This window comes from Miscanthus floridulus, chromosome 7, assembly GCF_019320115.1.
Source record: "Miscanthus floridulus cultivar M001 chromosome 7, ASM1932011v1, whole genome shotgun sequence".
Taxonomy (NCBI): Eukaryota; Viridiplantae; Streptophyta; class Magnoliopsida; order Poales; family Poaceae; genus Miscanthus; species Miscanthus floridulus.
The window spans coordinates 88360595-88372296 of record NC_089586.1 but is presented as its reverse complement, the minus strand read 5'-3'; the positions used below and the strand labels follow the sequence as shown (position 1 = coordinate 88372296).

The 11702-nt window shown below is 48.9% G+C and overlaps 1 protein-coding gene across 3 annotated transcripts; it reads left to right on the top strand.

Annotated features, from left to right (window-relative positions):
• The first annotated feature begins 1056 nt into the window (after positions 1–1056).
• On the top strand, positions 1057–4315 carry LOC136463726 (uncharacterized). 3 transcript variants are annotated; one of them, XR_010761067.1, is made up of 5 exons: positions 1057–1744; positions 1836–2010; positions 2511–3192; positions 3449–3557; positions 3656–3687. XR_010761067.1 is itself a non-coding variant. In XM_066462707.1 (5 exons), exons 1-5 carry the CDS (start codon positions 1328–1330, stop codon positions 3999–4001), a joined length of 942 nt encoding a protein of 313 aa, XP_066318804.1. In that variant the 5' UTR covers positions 1057–1327; the 3' UTR covers positions 4002–4315. The 3 variants fall into 3 exon arrangements, 2 of the variants coding, with proteins under 2 accessions (XP_066318804.1, XP_066318805.1); XM_066462707.1 differs by lacking the exon at positions 2511–3192 and adding an exon at positions 3833–4315 and having other exon boundaries at positions 3656–3727; XM_066462708.1 differs by lacking the exons at positions 3449–3557; positions 3656–3687 and having other exon boundaries at positions 2511–3441.
• The last annotated feature ends 7387 nt before the right edge of the window (positions 4316–11702 follow it).

Genomic DNA, 11702 nt, shown 5'->3' with positions numbered 1-11702 from the left:
AAAGCGTGTGGAGGTCCCTAAATCAGTGTACGATATCAAGCAATGTGAAAGTAATGGCACCAACGATAGATCAATTCTTCAATTCATATCACTTTTCTCCACGTATTTACAAAGTTCGATCAAATCAGTGAACTCTAGGTCGACCTAATAACCCTAAGATAAACAAAACTTGTTGCATCTGGGTAATTGAAGTGCTATTCTTAGCCATTCATAAAATGGCATCGAACTTTTAGGATACCGGGGCAATATGTTGCTTGCTTTTTTTTTTGGGGTGGGGGGGGGGGGGGGGGGGGATTACAGATTTTTGAACCTCGGCAATTGGCATCAAAACCAAACGTTTTATTTGGAGAAGATTAAGTTTTGCACTTTTGCTGGAAAAATGTCCAAATCCCTCTGCATAGGGCAGGCGAGGTAGCCATCCATGTTTGGAACGAAGGAATGTAAAACAGAGGAATAGGAGAAAACGGAGAAAAAAGATAGGAATAAAGTGGCAAAACAAAGGAACGGAAAAACATAGGAAAATATAAGAAGATGTGTTTGGAACGTAGGCCATGTTTAGTTCCCCTAATTTTCTGAATTTGGCACTATGCAAAAAGAAGATTTTCCGTCACATCAAACTTGCGGTACATGCATGAAGTACTAAATGTAGATGAAATCAAAAACTAATTGCACAGTTTGATTGTACTTTGCGAGACGAACGTTTTGAGCCCAATTAGTCAATGTTTGGACAATTATTACCAAATACAAACGAAATGCTACAGCGCGCTACAGTGCAGCTTGCTTTCCGGCGACGCCAACTTTGGCCGGAACTAAACGCGGCAGTAGGAATAAAAAACACAGTAACGAGGATAAATTAGAATTAATTTGGTAGTTGTATGTGGGCCCTCTTCAATCAGTCTTGCCAAAGTGCCAAGCAGAGCCAATCAACATCCAACGTTGCTGGCTGCTGCCTCGGACTTCCGCGGCAGAGACAAAACTAGAGGTAGCCGTGGATTTTTATTTTTCTATGAAATAAGCATCTGGCTACAGGATTCCAAAGGAAAGAGTTGAGTGATTCCCAGTTCCAAACAGCAAATTTGGTGCCGTTCCATAGGAATGTGAATTCCTAGGCTTTTCCTTTGATTTTCCCGTGATCCAAACGGCCCCTCATCAGCCGACCGGAGCGGGGACATCTTCGTCCAGCCGCGCTCCTGCCTTCCCAAACCCCAGACCCAAATTTTTGAAATCCCAAATCCCCAACTCCTTCCGCTCCCCGTGCGCCCGCGTACCACCAGATCCCCACGGCCGCCAAGGCACCTCCTCCTTGCACTCCCCCTCGGCCCCTCCCATGCCCGCGGCGTCAGAGGCCGTGGGCGCGCCCGGCGTCGGCGTCGGCGAAGACGTCGAGCAGGAGTACGAGATCCGCAACGACGAGGGCTTCGTCTACAAGGTCGCCAGAGGGCTCTACCCGGACGCCGCGCCCTCCTCCTCCCAGCCGGCGGCGGGCCCCGACCCCGAGGCTGCCGGCCTGCGCCGCCGCCGCCGCGCGCTCCTCCGCCTCCGCGACAAGCGCCTCCGCGACCTCTCCCGCTGGGAGGCCCTCGCCTCCGAACTCCTCGGCCCGCTCCCCGCTCCCCAGCCACCGGCTTCCCCTCCCGCCTCGTCCCATCCCGAAGCTGCCGCTGCCGCCTCCTTCTCGTCCCGCCCCGTCGCTGCCGCCGCCGCCTCCTCCTCGTCCTCCATCCTCGACGACCTCCTCGCACAGGTAGGTCGCCTGGCTTGCTCAGCCCCTTCTTCCACGTTTCCTACTTCAGATTAAGATTAGTAACTTTCCCTGGCTACGGGTGGCTGTGCAGGTTGAGACGCAGACAGAGTTCCTGAAGAAGGCTCGGCAATGGTGCGACGAGGCCAACGCGCTGTGCGACGCTCGTGAGGCGGCCATCTTTGATTCGATTGTTCCGCCGTTGTGGGGCGGCAACCCAGCGGAGCTGATGGCGGGGTTGTGCAGTCCAGAAGAAAATACTGCCTCTGGTACTAAAAATTAGGCACTTACCTAATTTAAATTTGCACTTTTAGAAAACGACTAGTGACTGTCTAGTAGGTACATGCTCTTGAAAAGGTTCACTGGTGGTATTACAACTGAATTGTTAGATCGGGAAAGTTTTAGCTTTTCCATATACACAGTTTTTTTTTCCTGGTACCGCTTCCATTGGGCATTGAGGTTTCGCCATCTCTGTTATGTCCATGATCTGTATTCTTACCTGCTCAGCTGCTCCTTGGTTGTAAGGGGAGGAACTGAAAATTCCCTGAAGGCCTGGAGTAACAACCTGTGACTTTGAGAACTGATGTAGTTTAGAAATAGGAAAGTTTGGTTTTACCTCTGAAAAATCACCCAGCTGAGATTTACCACTGAAAGTGCTTATTCATTTAAATGCCACCCAAAGGTCTATGAGGATTTATCATTTTTATTAAACCTCTGTTAGTCTTTATTTCCCCCCGTTTTGCAATCGGAGCCAATGGTGAAATGTCAGGAAATATACATACTAATACTATTCCTGGGCAAGCTACCACGAGCTATATTTCTGGTATGTTGACAACAACAATCACAGTTAGACTTGCCACTCATCAAAATCTTTTAGCTTTACTAAGGGCTTCAAAGCATCTGAAGTTTGTGAGCTCAGCTGGTACATGTGAGCATGTGAATAAAATTGAGACCAACTGAGAAGTGACTCTGAGGAAATGAGCTGCAAGTTCCGAGTTATGGTGAAGGGAACGAGCCCCTACTTGAATTGGTAGGTGAGAACCACTAGAGGCTGCAGCAGATGATGGCCTTGTTTTGCCAGACGTGCCACAGTTTGTAGATACAACATTTGGTCTCTCTAGAGGAGATGTGAATTATAATGAGGAAGAGCAGCATCACCGAAGGGAAAAGCAGGATGATGATGCTGTAGATTTTGATCTGAAGTGGTTGCTGATGCCTTGTGCTTATGCTGTATAAGCTCCTCACACCATATATGATGAGACATCTCAGAAATTGACAAGGGCTCCACATTTGCTGATATTTGATGCTATGTATCAAGCAAAGTGCCATCAAAGCAGAGTTTCCATCCAAAATATTGCATAGAGATAATGGGTATGTGATCTGTGGACAGGGAATGTGATTGGAAAATTCATACAAAGAAACTACATGGTGGCAGCACGTTCGTCGTGAACGTAGGCCTTATTTTTGCTCAATATTCACCACTGCTCCCTCCATGCCAGATTATAAGTCGTTCTGGCTTTTCTAGATACTTAGTTTTTATTATGCATCTAGAGTCTAGACAGCCTATACCTAGATGCATAGCAAAAACAATTTACCTGAAAAAGCTAGAATTACTTACAATTTGGAAAGGAGGGAGTACTTTTGTTGTGATAGTTACTGCTACTTCTTTTTCTATTATTAAATAAATTCGTCTTGTTCTTTATGTAGGTAACTTGGATGAACAGAATGGGCGCCAAAAAGCTAAAATGGTAAAAAATAGTATCAAGAAACATAAAATGGGTCATGACCTTCTTCCTCCCATTCTCACTGACAGCAGGTAATCTAAAACTTTGCAAAGAATTTCACTCCTTACTGCAACAATTGGTTATACTGCTCACATGTTTTTTATTTGTTACATTGCTCACTAATATGCAGGAATAGGAAAAGAGTAACTAATCTTTCAGGCTCCAATAATGTTGCATCCCAAGCCTCTGTTGAACCAAAGAGGTTTGACCAATGCTGGCTCCCAAATCCTTATTTTACCTTTTCATTGCCCCTTACATGTTGCACTCCCACAGAAGAACCTTGAATGAGAACTTTTTTCCTTGGCAGGAAGAAGGCATCAGGGAGTTCATCTACTGCCCGAGGCACTCCAGGATCAGTGACGAGAAGCAAGGCAAAGTCGACGCCAGCAAGAGATCCAGACATAGTTTGTAGCCCGGGGCCACTAACCAGGAGAAGGGCAGCAGCTAAAAATGAATCACCAGGAGGAGCTTCATAATAGGCGGCTCTTATCTAAAAGCCAAAATGTCTAATAATTAGGAACGGAGGGAGTAGGAAAGGAGAGTATGTGTTTGTACACTAGTGTTGTGTGCTGCTGATGTACCTAGAAAATCCAAAACAACTTATGATTTGGAAGTGAGGGAGTAACTTATAATTATTCTTTTGCTGGTGATGTTACCAGTTTAGCCATTAACTGTCATCTTGTGTATTTGTGAAGTTCCAGCCGCAAATGGCATTTTTTAGTGTGCAATCAAGTATCGCTGTATTGGTAGTGGGTTGTTCACATAAGTGCATGACCGCCCCTTGGAAACACTGATCATGTAATGGCTGTTAGTTCTCTGAATCTTACAGGACATGGCAACATTGTATTCTATGTCTGAAGTGGAAGCTACTTGTGTTATTGTATTTCTCTACTCCAACTGGACTTTACCTGTGATATCTGAAAACTCCACGCACAATTGGGAGGCGTTGCAGAACATAAGGAACGTTGGAAGCTTATCATTCCAGGCCGAGTTATAGTACCGTGCTAATCTGGACACTATGGAAAGACACGATTTCACCCCCTTACTGGACGTGTGTCATGTATAGGAGGTAATCAGTAATAAGGCTTTTTTAACAGTGAGGATGTGTTTTTTAACTTGGAACTATTTGCAAGCACACGCATAAATCATTAGGGCACTCCAAGTCCTAAATCTGAAACTAGTGTAGACATCTAATAGTTTTCATAGTACGTCAAGTTGTTCGGTGGATGTTTTTTTTTTCTCAAAGCGCCCGGACATCCGGAGTGAGCACGCATCCGGATGCTCCCACGGGACCAATGCAATAGAACGAGCACGCCCCTGCGTGCGGCCCGTCCCCTGCTGCGCCGCCGTGCTGCCATCCCCTGCGCGTCTGTTGCCCTCCACGTCCCATCCCCACCGTGCTCCATCACCCGAATGAGAAAGTTTTCATCGGACGATCTGTTGCAACACGGAGCAATGCGAGATGTAACATAAAAAATATTACTTATTTGCAACATCAGAACAAGTCTACTGCAATATCAGAACAAGACGACTGCAACATCAGAACAAAACTACTGCAATGTGAGATGCAAGATCGGAAAAAGAGACTAATGCAACAAAGAAATATTACTTGCTGCAACCTTGGCTATTGTAATAACAGAACAAAGCACAATGAGAGAAGCAACATCATAAAAAAGAGACTAATGCAACAAATAAATATTACTTATTGCAACAACAAAACAAGATTACTGCTACAGAGCTCGTCGGAACCCTAGTCACCGCCACGTCCCTCAGATCCAGATCCAGAGGAGGAGGAGGAGGGGGCTCAGATCCAGAGAAGGACCGACCTACCTCGTCGGAGCCGCCGCGATCGTCCTCGTCTCCGGTGGGGGAAGCGGGAGCGGGGTCGCTGGAGAGCGCGCAGTGGCATGGAGGTCGGGGGGGGGGGGGGGGGGGGTAGAGCACGGGCGGGCGGAGGTGGCAGTGAGCTCGCGCGCCGGTGTGGCATCCCGTCCTAGGGGCGTCCGGAGAACGGTGCGTGCGAGCGAGAGTGAATGCCAGCGGGGGGAGAGCGAGTGCGTGCGGGAGAACAGGTGGAGAGCGAGTGAGTGCGTCCATTCCCGTCCGGACGACCATCATATATCATTATCATTTTTTTATCAGCTAGCATATGTTGTTTTATTGTGAAAGAAAAATACTGTATCATGCTGTTTTGCTGACACTTTGCTTAAAGAAGAGTTGACATTGATGGAAATCGTTTCCATTCCCTCGCTTCAGGATCCGTTGGGCCTTCCTCGTCCGCCGCCGCAGCTCCTCGCCCTGCGAGGCCTTCCCGTTTCTCTCCCCCTTGGCCGCCGCCAAGGACATGGTGAAAGGTGACCGGTACATGGACGCCGGCGGGGGCGAGGAGAAGAAGGACAAGTCCGCAGCCACCTCCACGGCGGTGTTTAAGCCCCAATCTTGCAATCTCCGTCCAATTCTCATCCCCAATCTCCGCGCCAGAATGAATCGGCTGCGAAAACTAAAGCCGAGTTCCACAGGGGAGTTTAAGCCGCAAGTGCTCAAACCATGCATCGTTGCTACTGCCGTTGTTTCCCAGTCTGTTGCTCGTTCTGCTGTTCATCCATGCTCCTTTTAGTGTTTCCTTCAGCAGGTAGTTTTCCTCGTAGTGTTCCTCCTACTGCCGGCCTCTTGGATCCTCATTCGCACAAGATTGTCCATTGTGATTATTCTGATGTTTGTTACAACTAACATGATTCCTCCGACTGTTAGTTGATCTTTGGTTTAACGTATTATATATATACTTATACTCCCTCACTCCATTAAAAAAATGCAATTAACCAAACATTTTAAGTTTGGTCTAATCTATAAGAAAAATTACTAACATTTATAGTACCAAACAAATTTCATCAGAATAGTTTTATGAAATTTATTTTCATAATAAACCTATTTATGTTGATATTATTTTCTATAAATTTGGAAAAATTTAAAGAAAGTGTGACTTATCACAAACCAAAAATTACATTCCTTTTAGGATGGAGAGAGTATATACAAACACCTCTAACAATAGACCTCAAATTAGGATGTCTTCTTTTTTATTTGAGGGCTTCCCCTATCTTTTGAGGGTGTTTTTTTTCATCTACTCCAATAGACATTGGCATATATGGTCCACTCGCCATTCTGCCACACCCACCATCGTTCTAATTGACAACATCGCAGAAGGGAGGAGCATCGGAGACAGTGCTATGGGGTGTAGGAGAGTCACGTGAGAGAAGGGAGGAGCACCGAGGTGGGTCGCGAGAGAAGTGAACAACACTAGAGATAGTACGGAGAGATCTAATTGATGACACAGGGAGGGGAGCCGTGGCGAGGTCGAGTGCCTCGCTAAGGAGAGAAGTTGTATTAAATGGACTCGCTGGGACAGGACAGGCGTCGACGAGCCAGGGAGGGGAGCCAAGTGGAAGTTCGCTCTTTAAACTCTCATTCACCTTCCGATCAAAACTTTCACTCCCACGAAACAGATAAAAGATTTCTAAAACTCTACTTCTAAACTCTCGTTCCCTCCTTTTAATTACCTCTAACCAAAACGTATTGTAAGAGTAAGGTGAAATGAACCTATTCAAAATTTAGCATGTGCGTTTCAGGAAATCAAGAGCGCGGAACCGGCCTGAATAGGTGAGGAGCGGGCGATCGCCGATCGATATAGAGACCGCGGGTGGGCGAGGGAAAAAAGGAAACCAACAAGTCAATATCTCGGGGAGGAGCGAGGGGTTCATGATTCCAAGAGCAATGTGAGGGCAAACAAATAGACTTACGATCATTGCCATGGAGCCGGTCAGCCAGCGCTGGCTATCAGTTATTGTCGACTAGACGAGCCATTGGCGTATGTAGTGAACACTAAGGAGGGAGTGCCACCCCTATCCCTACCACTTTGTTGCCTCAAAGATGATGTCACGGCCCACGGCAGACGTACGCCGCCCGCGCTCCCCAAGTGGAGCAGACGGATAGCGGCGCAGGGCATACCACATATCCCGACGTCCAAATGAGGTGAGCACCTTGTCTTGAAACGCTTGGGACTAACCAGCTAGATGACGACTCCTTCGACGTCGGCCCTGAAGACGTACGTTGAAATCTTCAACATGGACCCAGTGATATGCAGGCGCTACACGAGTTGTTCCCACCAGATGGCGACATGGGTCCACGCAAGCAGCGCCGCCGCCGCTCGGCAGCCCGGGCATAGCCTCCTAGCCGACGCTGCAATTCGGGTTGATCGGTATCCAATGTAACAACATAGCTTTCAGTATACTAGAGATGGTCCAAACGTCCATATATATCTCCTAGGACCATTTAGGACGCCGTTAAGGCGTGTTGTATTGAACTTTTTCTCTATCTTAATATAAAGACGTGCAAACCTTTTGCGTGATCGAGAAAAAAAAAGATGATGCAAGGTCGAGGGGCCTCTCTCTCTTGAAAGAAATATTCTTATTTCTCGTGTGCATTTCTTCAACTACAACACTGTACATGAATATAATTCTCGAACTCAAAGGATTAAACATTCGTGATATAGTAGTATAGTTAATTGGGATTTGAGAGAGAAGAGAACACTAACTGCCTGGTTCCAAGAACATCATGCATGTGGAGCAAAAGAATAGGCTCCTCAGACTACGCTGCCTAATCTATCGCATAGGGGGATTTTTTTTTAATTTTAACACTTTTTGAAAAGTAATTTTAAATCTAACACTGTCTATTTTTTTTTAAAAAACTAACACTTTTAGCCGCGCCTATTGTCATGGCGCGGCCAAATGCCTGTGCCGCGCCATGCATGGTGGCGCGGCAGCGGGCTGACGTGGCGACGACCGGAATCGCTGACCGGTGACGTGGTAGGGCTTGCCGCGCCGCCGATCTTAGCGCGGCAGTGCCGCGCCCTGATCCGTGGTGCGCTAGAGGCGAATAAAACCCCCGCGGCCAGTCCCCCACTGCCCGAGCAGCAAGGCCCTGCCCGTCGCCGCCGCGCCCGCGTCCACCCGCGCCAGCCCGCAGCCGACCATGCCGGCCCTACCCGCCGCCGAGCACGCCGGCACGGCACGGCCGCCGGCCGCCCGGTGTGGCCGCCGCGCCCGCACGCCGGCGCGTCACCCCTCCGGCCACGCACGGCGGCTGCCCGCCGAGGCCTGCGCCCGCGCCTCCCAGGCCGGTCTAGCGCGCCACCGCCGCGAGGACGAGCGCCGCTGCCGCGAGGTACTCCCCTCATGTAGTTAGTATAGTTAATTGTCGGGTACCATGAAAAGGGGTCCCCTAAGCAATAACCGAAAAAATCGCTTAGACCTCGTAAATATCGAAACCAAGAGACAACCACCGGCAAAACCCCCACCTTATACGAGGCTCGGTTGGACCACCCGGCCCACCTCGAACAATATCCAGGCTCACCCGAAGCGGGCTTGGCCCAGAATGAAACCACAAGGCCTCGGACGAGGTACCGATTCTCCGACTCGCCCGAGGCCCCGCCCGTAAGGCCTCTGACGAGGTACCGATTCTTCGCCTCGCCCGAGGCCCCACGCCACAAGGCCTTGGACGAGGTACTGATTCTCCGCCTCGCCCGAGGCCCCGCGCGTAAGGCCTCGGACGAGGTACCGATTCTCCGACTCGCTCGAGGCTGGCTCAGCATCAACCCATCACCTCCGCCTTGACCGACTTCTCTGATAGGACGTCACGTCCAACTAACGCGTTCAACCACTCCCGCGACGTCAGCCGAACGACGGCTCGATACAGCAGAGTGGCCGACGAGACGTGAGTTACATCGACGCCATGCCGTCCGAGACAGGACGGGGCAGGGGTTACCGGCCGCTGTGCTCGGCACTGTGCCCACGACTGACACCCGTGCTGCACTGTGCCGCCTAACCCCTGCTCCAAGGACAGCGTGGCGTGGAGAGTCAAGTTCGGGTCCCTGCAGCCTCGGAATCGACGTACAAGACCAACTACTCCCTTCGAGCCTCGGCTATCCGCTTCCGGGCCCCTGTAGCCTTGGGACTCGCGCCCGCCGAGCCCCCCACAATGGTTCAGCCTCTGCATCGACTGGGCCTCGGCTCTCTACTGTAAGGAAAATGGACCCTTGGCCCATTTACTTTGGATTTTGGTGTTTGATGACCAACACAACCAAATTGGACCAATGAATTTGCAAGTGATTGTTTTGTAGTTCAATAGGGTGCAAGACGTAACTTGGACGAAGGCGACGTGATGATCCGATGATCAACACCTCAAGCAAGACCTTAGGAGCACAAGAGAAGACCCAAGAAGATCAAGCAAAGTCCAAGCATGAAGATTGGAACCAAGTCGTATGCAAGATCGTGAAGAAATGAGCTCACTGTGGTGACCGGACGCTGGACAAGTGACTAGACGCTGGGCAAGTGGCTCGGCAGATAGGCGACCAGACGCTGGCGGCAACCGACCGGACGTAGGGAAGCAGCGTCCGATCGAGTACAGAGAGGTTCTAGAATGGCAAATATGCGACCGGACGCTGGCCAGCGTCCGATCAGTATATTGCCGGCTCAACGGTCGGGACGACCAGACGCGTCCGATCAGGATGATTCACCATCCGGTCAGTAGCAGTTTCGTGGGAGTTTGACCCCAACGGCTACTTTCTCAGTGGGGCTTATAAATACAACCCCCAACCGACCATTTGACTATGGTGGAGCTGAGGAAACATACCAAGGGTGTTGATACACCATTTTAGTGATCTCTACATGCATAGTGCTTAGTGTTTTATTAGGTGATTAGCATAAGTGCTTTGCGAAGTGCTTAGGTTGATTAGACCACCGCTTATGCGCTTGCTCTAGGTTTATGCCTAGTGTTTAGTGAGGTTTGCATACCTCTTGCCACCCCATGCTTGCGAGCACAAGTGTTGTACATTGGAGGGGCTAGAAGTCTTGTGATATCACACCAACCACATTTGTGGTGTGGCCGCCACCGTGTACTGGAGGGAACAAGGCCCGTGGCGTTTCGGCCGGAAGCTTGATAGTGAAGACGGCGGAGATCATCCGGGAGAGGCTTGCCGGAAGGCACGTCGGAGACCCACTTGCGCGTGGGGAAGGCCCGAAGCTATCCACAGAGTTACCTGACCGGGAGCTGGGCCCTTGCGAGGGATTCCTTGCGAGGGGCTCCAACGAGGACTAGGGGGAAGCTTGCACGCTTCTTGATACCTCGGTAAAAATACCGGAGTCGTCGACGAGAGTTTGCATATCTCTACCTTGCTCTTTAGCTTCTGCATTTACATTGATTACTTTACTACGTTTGTGGTAGAGATAGCAACACACTAGCAAAACCGTAGTTGCACATTTAGATAATTTATCTTTTGCATAGGTTTTGCTAAGGTTAGAAAAAGAGGCCTTAGTTTAGAGTTAGGATTTTTAAGTTGCCTAATTCACCCCCCCTCTTAGGCGTCACGGTCCCTTCAATTGGTATTAGAGCCGGTTGGCTCATATTTGGACCTTTGGCTTAACCGCCGTTGAGCCGACGCTATTATAGAGTGTTTGGGATGGATACCGCTAGGCCTCCACAATTTGATGGCACTAACTTCCTCTACTATAAAGCTAGAATGGCTTGCCACCTTGAGGCGGTTGACTTAGGTGTATGGAGAGTCACTCGTGACGGGATGAAACCCATTAAGAATCCCGAAAAGCCCACAAAGAGTGATGAAAAAGAAATGCATTTCAATGCTAGAGCTAAGAATTGCTTATTTGAATCTTTTAGCATGGATGTGTTTAACCAAGTGTTCACCTTAAATACGGCACATGAAATTTGGTTAAAACTCCAAGAGCTCCATGACGGCACAAGTAATGTCCGTGAGCAAAAACATTGTCTAGCCAAGCAAAATTATGATTCCTTTGCTATGAATGATGATGAGCTTGTTCATGATATGTATTCTCGATTGAATCTAATTATCAATGAGCTCCATTCAATAGGACTATTAAAGCTAGATGATGCGAACATCGTGTGGAAGATCATCTCCGTTCTACCACAAAAGAAATATGCAAGCATCATCACCATCCTTCACAACATGGAGAACTTGAGCACCATGACCCCGGGGATTGTCATTGGCAAGCTAGTGGCATTTGAAATGTCACGTAAGATGGGTCAAGGAGAAGCATCTTCATCAAGCAAAGGCAAAGCTCTCGCATGTAGCGAGAAGAAAAAGATGAAGG

What these genes read in the sequence shown, in the direction of transcription:
- LOC136463726 (XM_066462707.1), top strand. Translation starts at nt 1,328, where the DNA reads ATGCCCGCGGCGTCAGAGGCCGTGGGCGCGCCCGGCGTCGGCGTCGGC. An exon ending in TCGACGACCTCCTCGCACAG is followed by an intron (nt 1,745 to 1,835) that starts GTAGGTCGCCTG and finishes GTGGCTGTGCAG; the next exon opens with GTTGAGACGCAGACAGAGTT. An exon ending in AGAAGAAAATACTGCCTCTG is followed by an intron (nt 2,011 to 3,448) that starts GTACTAAAAATT and finishes TTCTTTATGTAG; the next exon opens with GTAACTTGGATGAACAGAAT.